The 13,994-nt window shown below is 41.3% G+C and overlaps 1 protein-coding gene and 1 long non-coding RNA gene across 5 annotated transcripts; one reads left to right on the forward strand and one right to left on the reverse strand.

The window, feature by feature from the left end:
- Positions 1-148: 148 nt before the first annotated feature.
- On the forward strand, positions 149-3,420 carry LOC108951958 (uncharacterized). 4 transcript variants are annotated; one of them, XR_010485159.1, is made up of 5 exons: positions 149-299; positions 508-682; positions 1,658-1,827; positions 2,597-2,720; positions 2,798-3,420. It is a non-coding gene; the product is annotated as an uncharacterized LOC108951958 (long non-coding RNA). The 4 variants fall into 4 exon arrangements; XR_010485156.1 differs by lacking the exon at positions 2,597-2,720; XR_010485157.1 differs by lacking the exon at positions 2,597-2,720 and having other exon boundaries at positions 149-281.
- Positions 3,421-6,472: 3,052 nt separating this feature from the next.
- On the reverse strand, positions 6,473-9,087 carry LOC135607365 (acetyl transferase GW6a-like). The gene is made up of 3 exons (XM_065099132.1): positions 8,867-9,087; positions 8,636-8,784; positions 6,473-7,576 (listed from the first exon to the last, which is right to left on the reverse strand). The coding sequence occupies exons 1-3, from the start codon at positions 9,065-9,067 to the stop codon at positions 6,697-6,699; spliced, it is 1,230 nt and encodes a 409-aa protein (XP_064955204.1). The 5' UTR covers positions 9,068-9,087; the 3' UTR covers positions 6,473-6,696.
- Between the last annotated feature and the right edge of the window lie 4,907 nt (positions 9,088-13,994).

Below are 13,994 nucleotides of genomic sequence, written 5' to 3' on the forward strand. Positions count from 1 at the left end.
ATATACATATATACATACATATATATATGTATATACATATATATACATATATATATATATATATATATATATATATATATGTATATATATATATATACATATATATCTATATATATGTATATGTGTGTGTGTGTGTGTGTGTGTGTGTGTTACGAATAACGAGCTGCAGCATTTGGAGTCGAGAAAGGGAGGGGGCGAAGAGGAGGATTCACGTCTTTGTTAGAACCCTAACAAGGAAGACGATCGCTCTTGAGGTTGAGAGCAGAGACACCGTCGACGAGGTCAGATCTAAGATCCAGGTCCCTTTCTTGACTCCGACGGAAACCCCCTCCGATTTGCTCCAATTTAACCCTTTTCTCTTTTGATCTTTTTGCCATCCAATCTTTGTCCTTTTCTTTTCTATTCCTTCGCAGATATCGTGAAATCGTGTGTTCTTGGCTTTCGTCACGCTCTAGTAGTTGCTACTTTTCGTTGCGTATTTAGCTTGTTTTCCTCGTTTTTCCGCAGAGAGGAGAATTCATGTATACGTTGCGATGGTCTTCTTGAACGGAACTTGGAATGCTAATTATGTCTTCAAGTCCATTCAAGAATTCATCTTGAAGCAATTATATATTGTCGTTGTTGCAGCCATTCAAGGATAAATTGGCCATGAGAGGTTTCTTCCTCAGACATTTCGATAGAGGTAGATAGCAAAGTGCACAGCTATCATGTATACTTCAGTTCGCTATACGAGGCATCATTTCATGTTAGGTGATCGGCTATTATGGTGCATGTATATAAGAGGATTAGGCAATAGGTCTCAGTTAGAGTGTCTTTCTATCCAATGATCGCCCATGATTGTTTGAGGGTACTTACTTGATGATTATCAAATAAATGTGTGGTTTCTTGCGATAAAGATACTATCACAACACTTAACAGTTTACATTTCCTTTCACTTGCTGGTGCATGGTGATGGAATTGTGAATGATGAGGGCATATAGGATGATATGGTGTAAGAAAGTGTCTATCTTTCTTTGGTCGTATGCTAGATTATAGGTTGTGTGCCTACTGTTGGATTCATTATTTTGGCATTTCAGAGCTTCCTGCACCAGCACCTGTTGTCTTGTGTTCTTGGTGACTTTATCATAGAACTTTACGATTTATGTCTAATTTGCAAAGAGGCCATGTCAAATTAGATGCTAGTTTCATAAGTTCCAAACCTAACCAACATATGTTCTCAGAGGAAGCTGAGTCAGGTAACTGTCACAACGGAATTTTTTTTTTTTTTTGCAATATAATATGTTCTGTCAAAATAACAAAATAATGAAGGGAAAAATTAGAAGAAGTAATACGATTGCCGATGGATACACATTTTTTACACATGGACATCAGAGAGACATTAACATCTCAATATGTCAATCTGCTGTTAACTATTTTGATTATCCACTGTTGTGATTGTGAAGGTCAATTGTGGAAGATAAGTGTTTGCTATATTTGAAAATTTGTTAATCATTTTTAATTTGTTTGGGATATGTATGTGAAAAAAGAATAACCACAGCTGAGATATGTTTATAAATTTGAAAATTGTCAATGGTATGGTTGTATCCTGTTCTATTGCAATCTTCATTCTTTCAATTTTTGTTGGATAACCATTTCTTTGTGAAACAATATCATTCAGTTTGATTTGCTTTGAAAGAAGTGGCAAGGACATTTTCATCGGATGTTCCTCGAAGAACTAAACGTCTGAGATTTAGGAGAGGGGTAGCACATAATGGAAGTAGCATGTAATCTGACATAGAAGTGCCTAATTTGCTACAATCTGCTCATATGGACCTCGCTGATGCTATGGTATATTTTTCAACCCACAATATTATTTCATAGTTTTCAACTCAGCCCACTCAAATATGACAGTTCATAAGCATATTTTTTGGATAAAGTTATAGATGTTTCAAGGTGTTTTTTTTCATGACTAAGGAATGCATTAAAAAAGTTAGTTACCAACTATAAAACATTTAATTTCGAAATTTCCTATGCATGAAGAGTTGTTTCATGCATTAGTACTTATTTTGGTGTTTAAGAGTTAGAAAGAACTTTAGAAACTGATGATATTGGCAGAAGCTCTCTTGGAGTGCTCTCTTAAACTCTGTATCTCTTGAATGTGTCCTTGAGTGGTGAATCTTTTGTTTTTAGTTATGTATCCTTGTTTATTATCTTTAGCGTGGTGATCTTTTTGTATCCCTTTGTGATTTTAAACTTGATGGTGAGCTTTCTTTTCGATCTTATTAAAGTTTTATCATGAGTTTGTTCTTTTCTTACTATCGGCTTTCTTCCGAAATCCATTCTGCATTATTCCCCGGTATCAATATCATAATCTCAGCACTCGAATCTATCTATGGCACACATGAGAACACTGTAAGTTGGATAAACATCTTGAAGTTTAGGGCAACAATAAACCCTTGCACCGATGATATAAGGCCATTGGTTTCTTATTATACATTGACCAATTTATCCACTGAATCTATTGTAGATGCATCAATCAGTTTCTGCAAAATTTGTCTGTCTTGTACCAGACTAGTGTTTCCAGATGTCTACATAATAGTCATATTATTTCCTACAGTCTGATATTTGGTGAACCAGAAGTAATCATGATTGACGGCAAACATGGGATATCAGGGAACTAGAATCAGTGAGCTCAGCACATATCTATATTTGATCTTGATTTGATAAAGATGTCCTGAAAAGTTAGTATTATAGGAATTAACCTGCTTTTACCTGATAAAGAATTACTTTATCTATTAATTAGTTTATTCTGGTGCAGGCAGGACAAGGAAGGCATTTCCTCGGATTAACAGAGATTGACTTTTGCCGGGAGCCAGCTGGAATATGGTTGAAACACTTGCGGATTACAATACTTAAAAAGGAGTCTACATTTCATCTGATTCCGAGGCTTAGGTTTGGAATGATAACAAAGGCAAAGACTTTAACAGGAAAAGAGATTGAAAATGGGCATTGAACCCACATACACTGTTTGTAGGATCGAGGAATGGGTTGGGGTGATAGGGAATACCCAACTTTCTTTTACTTGATCACCTGGGCTCATTAGATGGACCACGGACCAATTGGTACCATGTGGTTCTCAAGGACTGCTGGTTTACTAAGGCCAAGTGAATCGTACTTACTGCTGGAATTGTTATAAAAGGGGAGAAATAGACATGGTGAGTGAAATAATATGCTCATAGGTTTGTCGAGAAATGCTACCTCGGTCTCACCATGTTAATTCTAGTTCTGTTTTGGCCGAGGGTTACTTTGTAAACACAAGATATTAGCATGTGCAACTTAAACCATTCGATGTCTGAGTCGACAATCATTAGCAACAATGTATTAGCCATTCAATGTCTGAACACAAGATATTAGCAATGTATTTGCTACTCGTTTCCTACAGAGTATCCTTGACTATTAGAACAATTTTTGCCACTTTAAGTTAATGGTTTCAGCATATAATCGATCCGTTGAGTTGGATTTCCAATGACAAAACACTTTTTAAGATAAGTAGAATCATATGTTGGATGCCAAATCTTTAGCTGTTGCAACTCAAAACACTGATCAGTTGCCTGCAACACCTCTTCATGGAATTATATCAACACAAATAATAGTCGTAGCCTACACATTTGTTCAAACACAGAGAAAACCTCCTATTTTTTCCTCCTTTTTGAAGAACATTAAGGTGTAGGATTCAGTGTGACAAGCACAAAACAAAAGAAAAGGAGCAAGCGACTGAGATATTTATATCTTGTAGGTTCATCTTGTCTTCCCTACATACACCAAGTTGATGGATCTCTAAATATTGAAGTCATGATAAAATGCAAATGGATCATCCAATGCAAATCAAAACCAGAAACGTCCATCACCTCCTCCTTTATCCCCAAGCTGTGATGTGACCTGCTCAGGTGGTGGCAACTGGAGACCATCACTTGATCCATCAGATTCTTCCCATAGGACTAGTTTATCTCTCCCCAGTCTAATCACTCTCCCAAATCCAACTCCCACCGCCTTTGGTAATGCTGCTCATCCCACCTGCGCACCTTTGTTTTTGCTCCCTCTTAAAAGCAGCATCTACACAAGTCATAATCCTATACCAGTCTCCTTTTCCTCTTCAAGATACACTGGTGAAAAGATACCCTCTCCAACCAATGCCACAGCTTATTCCCACCACATTCCATCCCTCCCTCGGGCCACAAATGAATGCCTCAAGGTGGCTTCTCCTAGGGGGAGGAGGGGTGGTGGTGGTGCTTGCTTGCTACAAATATTATATGTGGCGTGGGAATGAGGATAAAGGCATGGATAGAACTGGACACGTTTCTAGTGTTGATTGGGAGCTCTGAGCTGAGCTAAAGCAAGACACATGGCTCCCCCCTTGCCTGCTTTTATTTGCTTTCACCAATTTTCTAGTTAGGGCAGAAAGGTCTCCAACTTTCTTTGCCTTAAACTTATGCAAAGTGATCACTGCTGCGGCATCTGTTTAGGTGCCAAAGCTAGATTGGCAAGATGGAACAATGATGGGGTGTATAAGCGGTTGATGTTCCTCTAGCAGTACTTTTATCACCTCCTCTGTGATCTCAGTACTGTTTTCTCTTTGAAGCCCTTCTTTGAAACTTTAAGGATGCATAGAAACCTAATTAATTAAAGCTCTCTCCTCTTTAGTTCATGCAACAAGAATGAGGTTTCTTTTTGGTGGTGCACTTCTTGGTTACATCAACCTGAATGACCTTCATGCCAAAGGAGTATACGTCCGGAGAGTATCTAAAGAGGGATTACAATGTCTCACCCTAGTACGAGTCTCGTCAATTAGACTTGCTTTAGTCTCACTCCCTGCACCTCGCATGCATGCGGAGGTGAAAGAGAGTGGCTCGACAGGCATTGCAACGCCACCGTGTGTGACTCCACCGAGGGATTGGTCTTCCCAAAATAGAACAAGCATGATGCAGAATCTTAGGCCACGCTGCCCGGGGAGAAAGCAATGTTCCCAAGGCATGACCCACTCACAGGAGGAGGAGAATGAAGAAGAGTTTAGATTGGAGGAACAATGATCACTTCACTTTTCTGTGAAGAACAAGTAGATGTGCGAGCGTGAGTAGAGCTTAGAGGGAATCATAGGATGCCAGCTTTGTTCCCTGGAATATTAGTATAGCGATTGGATGGTGGCGTTCCTGCTGGAGAAGAAAAGATTATGCGGTGGATGACGCAGAGAGAGAGAGAGGGTTTTGGTATCACGTCCCTTGTTGTCTTCTCGGGTCGTCCTGGATTCCCAGCCGAAGATGCCTTCTCCGAGCTTGAGGAGCGGCAGATAGTTTCATGTCACGCATGATTAGCGTCCCATCTACGTACTTCCCGTGCAGTGGCTGCATAATGCGACGCCCGGCGAGTCAAAGATAACTCGATCCCGGCGGAGACCCTTTTTTGGCCTCACACCCGCCTCTGCGAGAGAGAGATAGAGAGATAGAGAGGGAGGCTTGTTTTGGCTCCATATGTTGATAGGACTCCTCAAGCAGTGGGGCCCACCTTCGACCGGATCTGATTGGCCAAAAGATGTATTGGCAATTTTAGCAGGATGACAACTTCGTTTAGGTATTAAGTCCAATTTTAGCAGATTTTTTTGTTTGTTTTAGAAAGGGGATTTTAAGTGGGTTAAGAGAACCAAAAAATAGGACTCAAGTGGACCAAAAAAAACCCCTGAAAAAAATATATAAATATATATATATATATATATATATATATATATATATATATATATAATATTCAGAAAATTATATCTACAATAAAGCTATAAATAAATATTAAAATAGATATTTCGTATTTCCTTTACATATATAGGAATGTCTACATGTTTCATTTTCTATTAGTTTATGGCGTTATATGCATAACTTAGCCACACAAACTGCTACGAGAATAGTGAGGGCAACAACCCATCACATATGGCCCCACTTATCGTCGTGCAAGTTGTGGTCCTCAATCTCATCACACGATTCGAACACCATTTGACGACATTATCGAACCTCACGACAATCGGCAAACAAATCGTCCCACGAGCGAGCATCCCGATCGCCCATGGCGACCATAAACACCGTCCACAAAGAGCCACTACCACCATCGCCTTCGTCGTCAGTCTCGACGTCGATCCATCTTCATCAATTAGACAACTTGCAACCGATCCATCCCCGTCTTCATTGACTGCACTGTTCCCCCACTCCCCCGATGATTGATCGAATGGTGGGATTGGCTCGGATGGTCCAAATCATTTGGAGGCGATCGGGCTCACAAGGAGGTTGTCTTTTCCATGCTAATAATGGCAAGAGGAGATGGTGTGTAGATTCGATTCGTTGTACGAATTCAAGATGGATACATCTCGATCACGTAACTTCACCTCTCAACCACCTCAAATTAATCAATCCGAGCTTCAATTATTTTAAAGAATTTGATTGGAAATCCACAGATCACCACGAAATTGTGAGTCCCAATGCTCATTTGATTTCAGGAAATTTTATGCATGAAGACTCGACTCGAGTAATTCGGGCACCGAATCGTTCGAAGCTTGGCAGTGACATTACAATGCGCGGTCTTCATCATCGTACGTACACCAAAACATGAAGAAGACATGCGACGACGGAGAAGAAGAAGAAGAGAGAAGAGACGATGGATGACGACCATCCGATCCATGGCTCAGAACTCGCGGGGGTCCACGAATATGACGTCCGTCGTCGGCGGCGAGGCGAGCCAGTCGTCGCCGTGGATCGCGTCGTCGCCGCCGCCGCGTAGTCTCTTCATGCACCACACGTCCTCCTCGCAGGAGAAGCGCTTCCAGTGCGGGACTGCTGCACGAACCGGGTCGCCGCGTCCGAGCTCCGCCACCACGGCGGCGCAGTTCTCGTCGGCCACCGCCGCATTGTGCGCCAGCCGGCACAGGCTCCGCATCAGCCGCGGCCCCTCGGGCCCCGCCATGTGGAGCCCGTACATGATGTAGACCCCGAAGGGCCTGAAGATGTCGCGGATGGAGGGGACCCGCATCCAGGGGGCCCTGGCGTCGACGGTGCGGAGGAGGGCGAGGGCGGCGCGGGCGGCCGGCGGGGCCCCGGCTACGCGGAGGCGGAGGACCCGCGTGGAGTCCCACAGGCTCATGATGGCGAAGGAGGAGGGGAGGTCGGAAAGGGAGAAGGCGTTGGTGGTGATCACGGAAGAGGCGGAGGAGGAGGAGGGGATGGCGAGGAAGGTGGAGAGGGTGAGGTCGTGGGAGAGGAGGGTAGGAAGGTCGGAGGGGAGGAACTCAACGGCGGAGGGCGGCAGGAGGCGGGAGTAGAGGGCGATGGCAGCGGAAGGAGGGAGGCGGAGGACGGCGACGGAGGGGGACAGCGGCAGGAGATGGGAGTGGACGGGGTGGGCGAGGAGGACCGGGGAGCGGAAGCGGGAGTAGGAGAGGCGGCGAGTGAAGAGGTTGAGGGAGGCCGAGTTGGCCGGATCAGTGGCCATGTACGCGTACTCCGCGCCGCGCGCCGCGCACCATAACTCCACTCGTTCCACCAGCTTCGTCCCGATTCCCAGCCGCCTGCGAACTCGGACGAGTCAGAAAAAGAACCGAGTGAGTATGACACACGACTCACCATAATAACTGAGTTTAAAAAACAGCACTCGCTACCAAAAACAAAAAAACAAAAAACAGAAATCAACACAACATTATTCATGTTTCCTATCATCAATGTTGTCGTCGTCTTCTTTGGCTTGCAGGTCGAAGAACAGCTGCTGCCCCTGAAACAAATGGGTGCATTCTTGGACTAATCCGTGGACGGACACCGACACTTAGTCATCTCCAATTTTCCCATCCACATCTTCCCCGAACGCCGTACATGTTGATGTCCCATACAAAGGTCGATGGGCTTTATCTCCCTCCCGTCTCTTTATACATAGTCTCTGTGTGTGTGTATATATATGATTCTCCTTTTCTATGTGAGACGACCGTCCATGTGCCCGAGCACACCCTCTCACTATCTTATAGACTCGTGATGGACCAACCAAAACAGGGGAAGGTCGTAAGAACCTATTGACCTTCTTCAACATCTCAAGCTGAAGGTTTCATCTCAACCATCCATGTAAACAAAGACGCCGACTGTTCTCTCTTCTACCGGGGCTTCGTCCTGATCCATGGACTGCTGCTGGATCTGCTGTGTGGGGTCATTTGGTGTACTAAAGCTTGTGACGCCAAGTACATTGTTGTACCTGCGTCACTGTTCTCTCCTCTTGTTGGCCTTCCGATACTGGTGCAGCTTATACACGGCCGGCATCTTTATCCTGCTATCATGTTTCCCTTTGGGGCCTATTGGATAGTCACTCGGATTATGGGAACTGTGGCTCGGGTTGCAGATCTGCATTGGATACGACACCAATCTAGACTGTGTCTACAGCAGAAAGCAAGGGAGAAGAGCTACAGAATCACTTATGTTTCTCCATTCTTCTTATTGAAAAGATCATTCACCAATAGGTGAAGGGAATGGCAGACAGTACTTCCATCCTCCTTTGCCATCTATACGTTGTTCTTGAGATTAATACAAGCAAACATATATAGGTTATGGAAAGATTCAACCAACAGAAGGCCTACTGAATCACCCACCTGTGAAAGGGAGAGACTCGGAGGCCGAGAATGTAAGCGATCCTGACGTAGGCAGGGAGAAAGCCGGAGGATGTCCGTCCCCTCGTCACCATCTTAATGCACGCCCGTATCACCCCCACCATCTCCTTCTTCTCCCCGTACTCCGCTACCTACATGCCAGCACAGCCAAAGTTATAGATCGGAACAAGCACCAGGAGAGGTGGACTCGACGGAGAAGGCAAGGTGAGCAACCAGCATAACGTGGTCAGGCGCATGGCGGACGCGACACAAGGGATCGCCTAACAGGTCCACATAGAGAGACATGCTTCTCTTCTTCTTCTTCTTCTTGTTGCTGCCGGCGCCAGCGTCCGTTGGACCGACCTCGCATCGGCTCTCCATCTCCTCCACAGCCTTCAAGTCCTTCTCCACATCGAACTCCCTCACTCTTATCATCTCTCTCTCTCTCTCTCTCTCTCTCTGTATGTATGTAGACCTCAGGCTCATCAAGATTGATGCGCTTTTATAGGGAGATAAGAGCACATCAACACTAACGAAAGGATGTGGCGAGAGGGTTTAGATGGGAATATAATGATAAGATGTTGGTAAACCGGATTACCATAAAAAATGGCGACCTGCACACCATTTAAGTCCCTCCTCCCCCATATATTCCCTCTCTGAATATGTGATTAGATTTGCATATACACTACTCTACAATTTCTTTGTCACTGCTTTTTTCTCCTTTTGAAGATAAAGGTGAGCATATCTCCTTTGCATCTACCCATGACAAACAATCTCTGCATTGTTATGTGCTGTGGAGTGATGTAGCCGGAATCTCACATCTCTTAATCTTTCTCCATCTATTGGAAACTTCGCAACCCCCAAGGAACAGGTAGCGTACTAATGGCCAATCCTGTGGCGTGGGATTTTTTGTAAAAGGCACTCATGAGAAATGAATGTTACTTTCACGTTAAACCATTAATGGCTTCTTGTGGTTCAAGTCTTAGGTTCTGTTTCATGTATCCCACAGTACACGTATCCACAGACTCACACAGGGCATACGTATACTTGTCTTGAGCCACATCCATGACTGGAATTGGAGCTACGAGTGCAGAATGCATGAAATCACCAATGCTGTTAAACTCGACAAGCTTTTCGACTCCTCTTTAGATGTTCTAATGCAGCCGTCTTTCGTAAAAGATAAAGAAAAGCAAAGCACCCCACCCCACTATGAGAAGTCTAGGAATGACTACCACGGAATAGAATTCCACTGATCGATCACATGACATATAATAGCACCGAGGTCACCTCCAAATCCAATCAAAATCCAGCTGCCGAGTGACCCGTCAAACATGCTTGTAAGAATGCCGTCATATCAGAGGAAAGGCAACGAGGACCTGAGCACCAACTTCATGCATCTTTCTTGTCACCCATTTTTACCAGATGATGCCTTATTTGCTTCGAAGAACCATCGATGTACAGATTAATACTCCGATCTGTACAGACTAACAAGTGTTCATCAGCATCATCGCTGAGCATATTAAATCGAAAGGTTCTGAAGACTCCGAAATGGACTTAAAAAGTTATGCCTCTCTGCAGACTAGTCGCACAAGCAGCACCAACTCATGCATGCAAAACATGAAAACAACATGGATAGATATGGTCATGCACATACGTACTTCCATGACTGTTAATGCAGTCCTTCTCCAATCATCAGTCGGCCCTATGTTGGCCTCAACAAGCATGCAATGTTTGCACCAGATATGGCATGGTCGGATGAGGAAGGTTGTGAGTGCCTCATGCCATTAATTCCCAGTCCAAACTGCATGAATGAGGTCTCACTTTGCCCACAGGTGGTGTATCCGCTAGTCTAATTAAGCCTAGCTCACTGACATCCCTATGTCAGATATGATTCTTACCTTCTTTGACACATGTAGCATTTATCTCCTACATTTATTCCTTCGGTCAAACACTACACATTTCTTGAGAATCGTGTTGCTGATATAGATATATGTAGCCACTGCAAACTACCCTCTCCCACCACCCAGCCGCAGGGAAAGATCACAAGGGACATTTTGCTCATATAAACTAATTGGTTGATCGCCAAACTTGTACTGCCGCTCTTCCGCTTAATCATTGTTGCCCATTAATTTAGCTGCGTCCGAAGGCAATAATTGAGTGAAAGGCAAGTGCAACACAATAGCTATCGTACAGTGAGAGTCCCTGTTATCCAATCAAACTTGATCCTGGAAACCACGCTGCAACAGCTGCTGGATGTATGATCCGAAGCAGAATCAGATGGTAATGGTTGGCAATGGATGGAGAATCCCTCTTCCTGCTGCTTAACCTCCACCATCGACGGGTTTGGTTCTCGAGGAAGCGGGAAGCTAAATGATCCGTGGGGCCATCTCGTTCTTGGCGCCACATGCCTCATGCATGCATCCCATCATCGTCAGATATGCTGGCAGAGGCACGAGTTCATCCAGCGGTGGGGTCCGTCTGCGCGTCAGTAATCATGACGTGGCAGTGTGCCGGGCTTTGTCTGCTATTGGTTGACTTATCTGCCCGGGTCAAAAAGAGGTAGACCCACATGCATGAAGCTGGTAGCGTGCATGGTTCATGGGTCTTCTCAGACCGATCGATGGCCCTCCATAAATTTCCACCGAAAGGGGAAGAAGATTAATATTGAGTTTGCGTTTTAATGCGTCATCAAGATTTGCATTTGGTCTTCCATTGTTTTTGCAGTATTACATGTGATGCTGACACATGAAAGCACGTGTCTCTCTCTGTCTCTCTTTCTCTCAATCAAGTCCAAGTCTAAAGGCAAAAGTTTTGGAACTCTTTTCTTGTGGTCCTCCAAGAACATATCAACCTATAACAAGGATATCATTCATACATGATCTCCACCACACACCAAATCATTAACAGCTAGTTAAAACATGCTTTTTGGAGACTAGTCTTTCGTTCTTTGTGCTATTCTTCGTCATCTTTGGCGTAGGTTTTCTGGCATGATCTCAACTAGATTTACTGACAGGGAAAAGGAGTAACACTAGGAAAAAGATGCCACTATCTAAGTTGTTCAGAAATGAGATCTAATTTTCCATTGTTAGATCTCAAAAGTTAGAAACTTAGAGCAGAATCATTCCTCAAATCATGCCCACTGCTGCACCACTGAGCTGTGTATTATATGCAATGAACATGAGGTGCTCCCAGTTCATCATGATCATTCTGCATGCTCTTATCCTGCAATCACAGAAGAGTAGTATGGTCTTGGTATCATATCTATCTATATATATTAACCTCCTCATACTAATTGGGTTCCAACTCTTACCATCATGTATTTATTTATTTATAACAAATACACAACATATAATCGATTTTAATTGGATAATAGAATTCACCGAAAACAGCTATTATCGACGTTTAATTATAAGATGACGTTCAATTATAATTTCTGATAAAATTGGCCTTATAAAATTAAGCTTATTAATTTCAATATATTTATGCTCAATCTTTGTATGAAAACTAGACTACTTTTTTATTGGTGATAAAATTAATTTCACAAAAAAAAAAAAACATCATCAAGTGCTAAAAATTATGGAGTGGAAGAGATAGTGTTGACCCGCAAAAGACAATATGGCCAAGAAATGGGAAACATTCTAACCTAAACTAATTTTATCCAACAACAAATGAAGAAAACAGCTTTTAGTTAATACTGTATGCAACATCGGCTGCATCTTCCACACCTATCAATCCTAATAAGTGATCAATACATCTTTCTTGTAGGCTTATGAATTAATTGTGTCCATCGATGGCCTTTTACTCGAATCGTTTGTGATCACAACACTTCTATATACTATGTTTATCTAAAGAACAAGTATATGGCTTCATTTATATTCTTGCCATAGATATAGTAGCTATTTTAATGGTTGTAAAGGCAAATGCTACTTGCACTAGTGTTCCGTATCATCACTAAGGTACAACAACAAATAATCTACGCTTTTATCAGGTATTTTTAGAGGAGAAGATACGGAAATGGGCTATTAAATATATCGTATATGCTTTTGTTAGGCCTTTAGCATCTTCCACTGAGCCTAATCCTATATGATAAACCATCAGATAAGAACATATCTAATCCAAACTATTCTTGTATAGTTATATGTCATATCAATGCTAGCTTTATGTGGTATATACTTGAAAAGCACTAGCTACATGATAAATCTTTTATACTATTTGATGAATGAGTGAGTGAATGAAGGGAGGAATAAAAGTTTCATACCTAGAATTAAGTCATGGATGTTCAATGATGCAACATTTGGATTAAAAGTGGAGGAATTCTGTGATTGATGTGGCCCTTGTTTGTAATCAAAAAGTAAACAAAAAGTTCTTATGAAATTTTCTGATTTCAATGGGTAGATGTGCTTAGCAATACCAAATATTTTAAATTTATGTAAAGGTCACATATGAATAATTTAATGCCCCAAATGAAACAAGAAGTGATCAAAGAAGGATGGAACTAGATGGAGATAGAGATGGATACTGGAAGGCTTCTTTTATTGGATTTTTTTCTTGAAGCTTTATTTTATGGGCTTGTTCATAGATATTCTATTTTTAATGCACGGTAATATTTCACTATTTAAAGTCGAGTGCATGAATTGTTCTGAGTTGTATATAAGATAATATCCTTAGTTAAATTAGAAACACATAAATTCTTATCTTTCCTAATAGTACCTATACTAATTAATTATTAATAAATATTTAATATAATAATAATTAAATATAGATTTTAACTATTTCGGGTTTGTTATATAGATATTTTATTATTGTTGAGATCTGTAAAAATTATATATTTAATTAAATTTAGAATACCTAAATATTTTTAGGTATCCTGAGCATATGTTTATATCATCTTAAATGATTTTATCATATTTTATCATCTATCAAAGTGATATTTAGTTATTCATAAATAAAAATATTTTTGTTCCTAACTTTTTTAATAAACCCATCGATCTTAATATTCTTATCTTGACAACACAAACGTATATATATATATATATATATATATATATATATATATATATATATATATATATATATATATATATATATATATATATATATATATATATATATATAGTTTCTTAGTTACCCAATATTCAAGATCCATAAAATATTATTGGTCCTATGACCATCTTATAAATTTTTTTTAATATTAAAAGTATTAAATAATCACACTAAACTCCTAATATCCCTTGTCATTTTAACTATCTTATTTTTACTTTGTGAATAATATCTTCATCAATCTCTCCATCTTGTTGAATAATTAATTAAAGATACCTAAAGCTTCTACTTAAAGAGATTTCTTGTCCATTCAGTTTAACTA

This window comes from Musa acuminata, chromosome BXJ2-3 (genome assembly GCF_036884655.1).
Source record: "Musa acuminata AAA Group cultivar baxijiao chromosome BXJ2-3, Cavendish_Baxijiao_AAA, whole genome shotgun sequence".
NCBI lineage: Eukaryota > Viridiplantae > Streptophyta > Magnoliopsida > Zingiberales > Musaceae > Musa > Musa acuminata.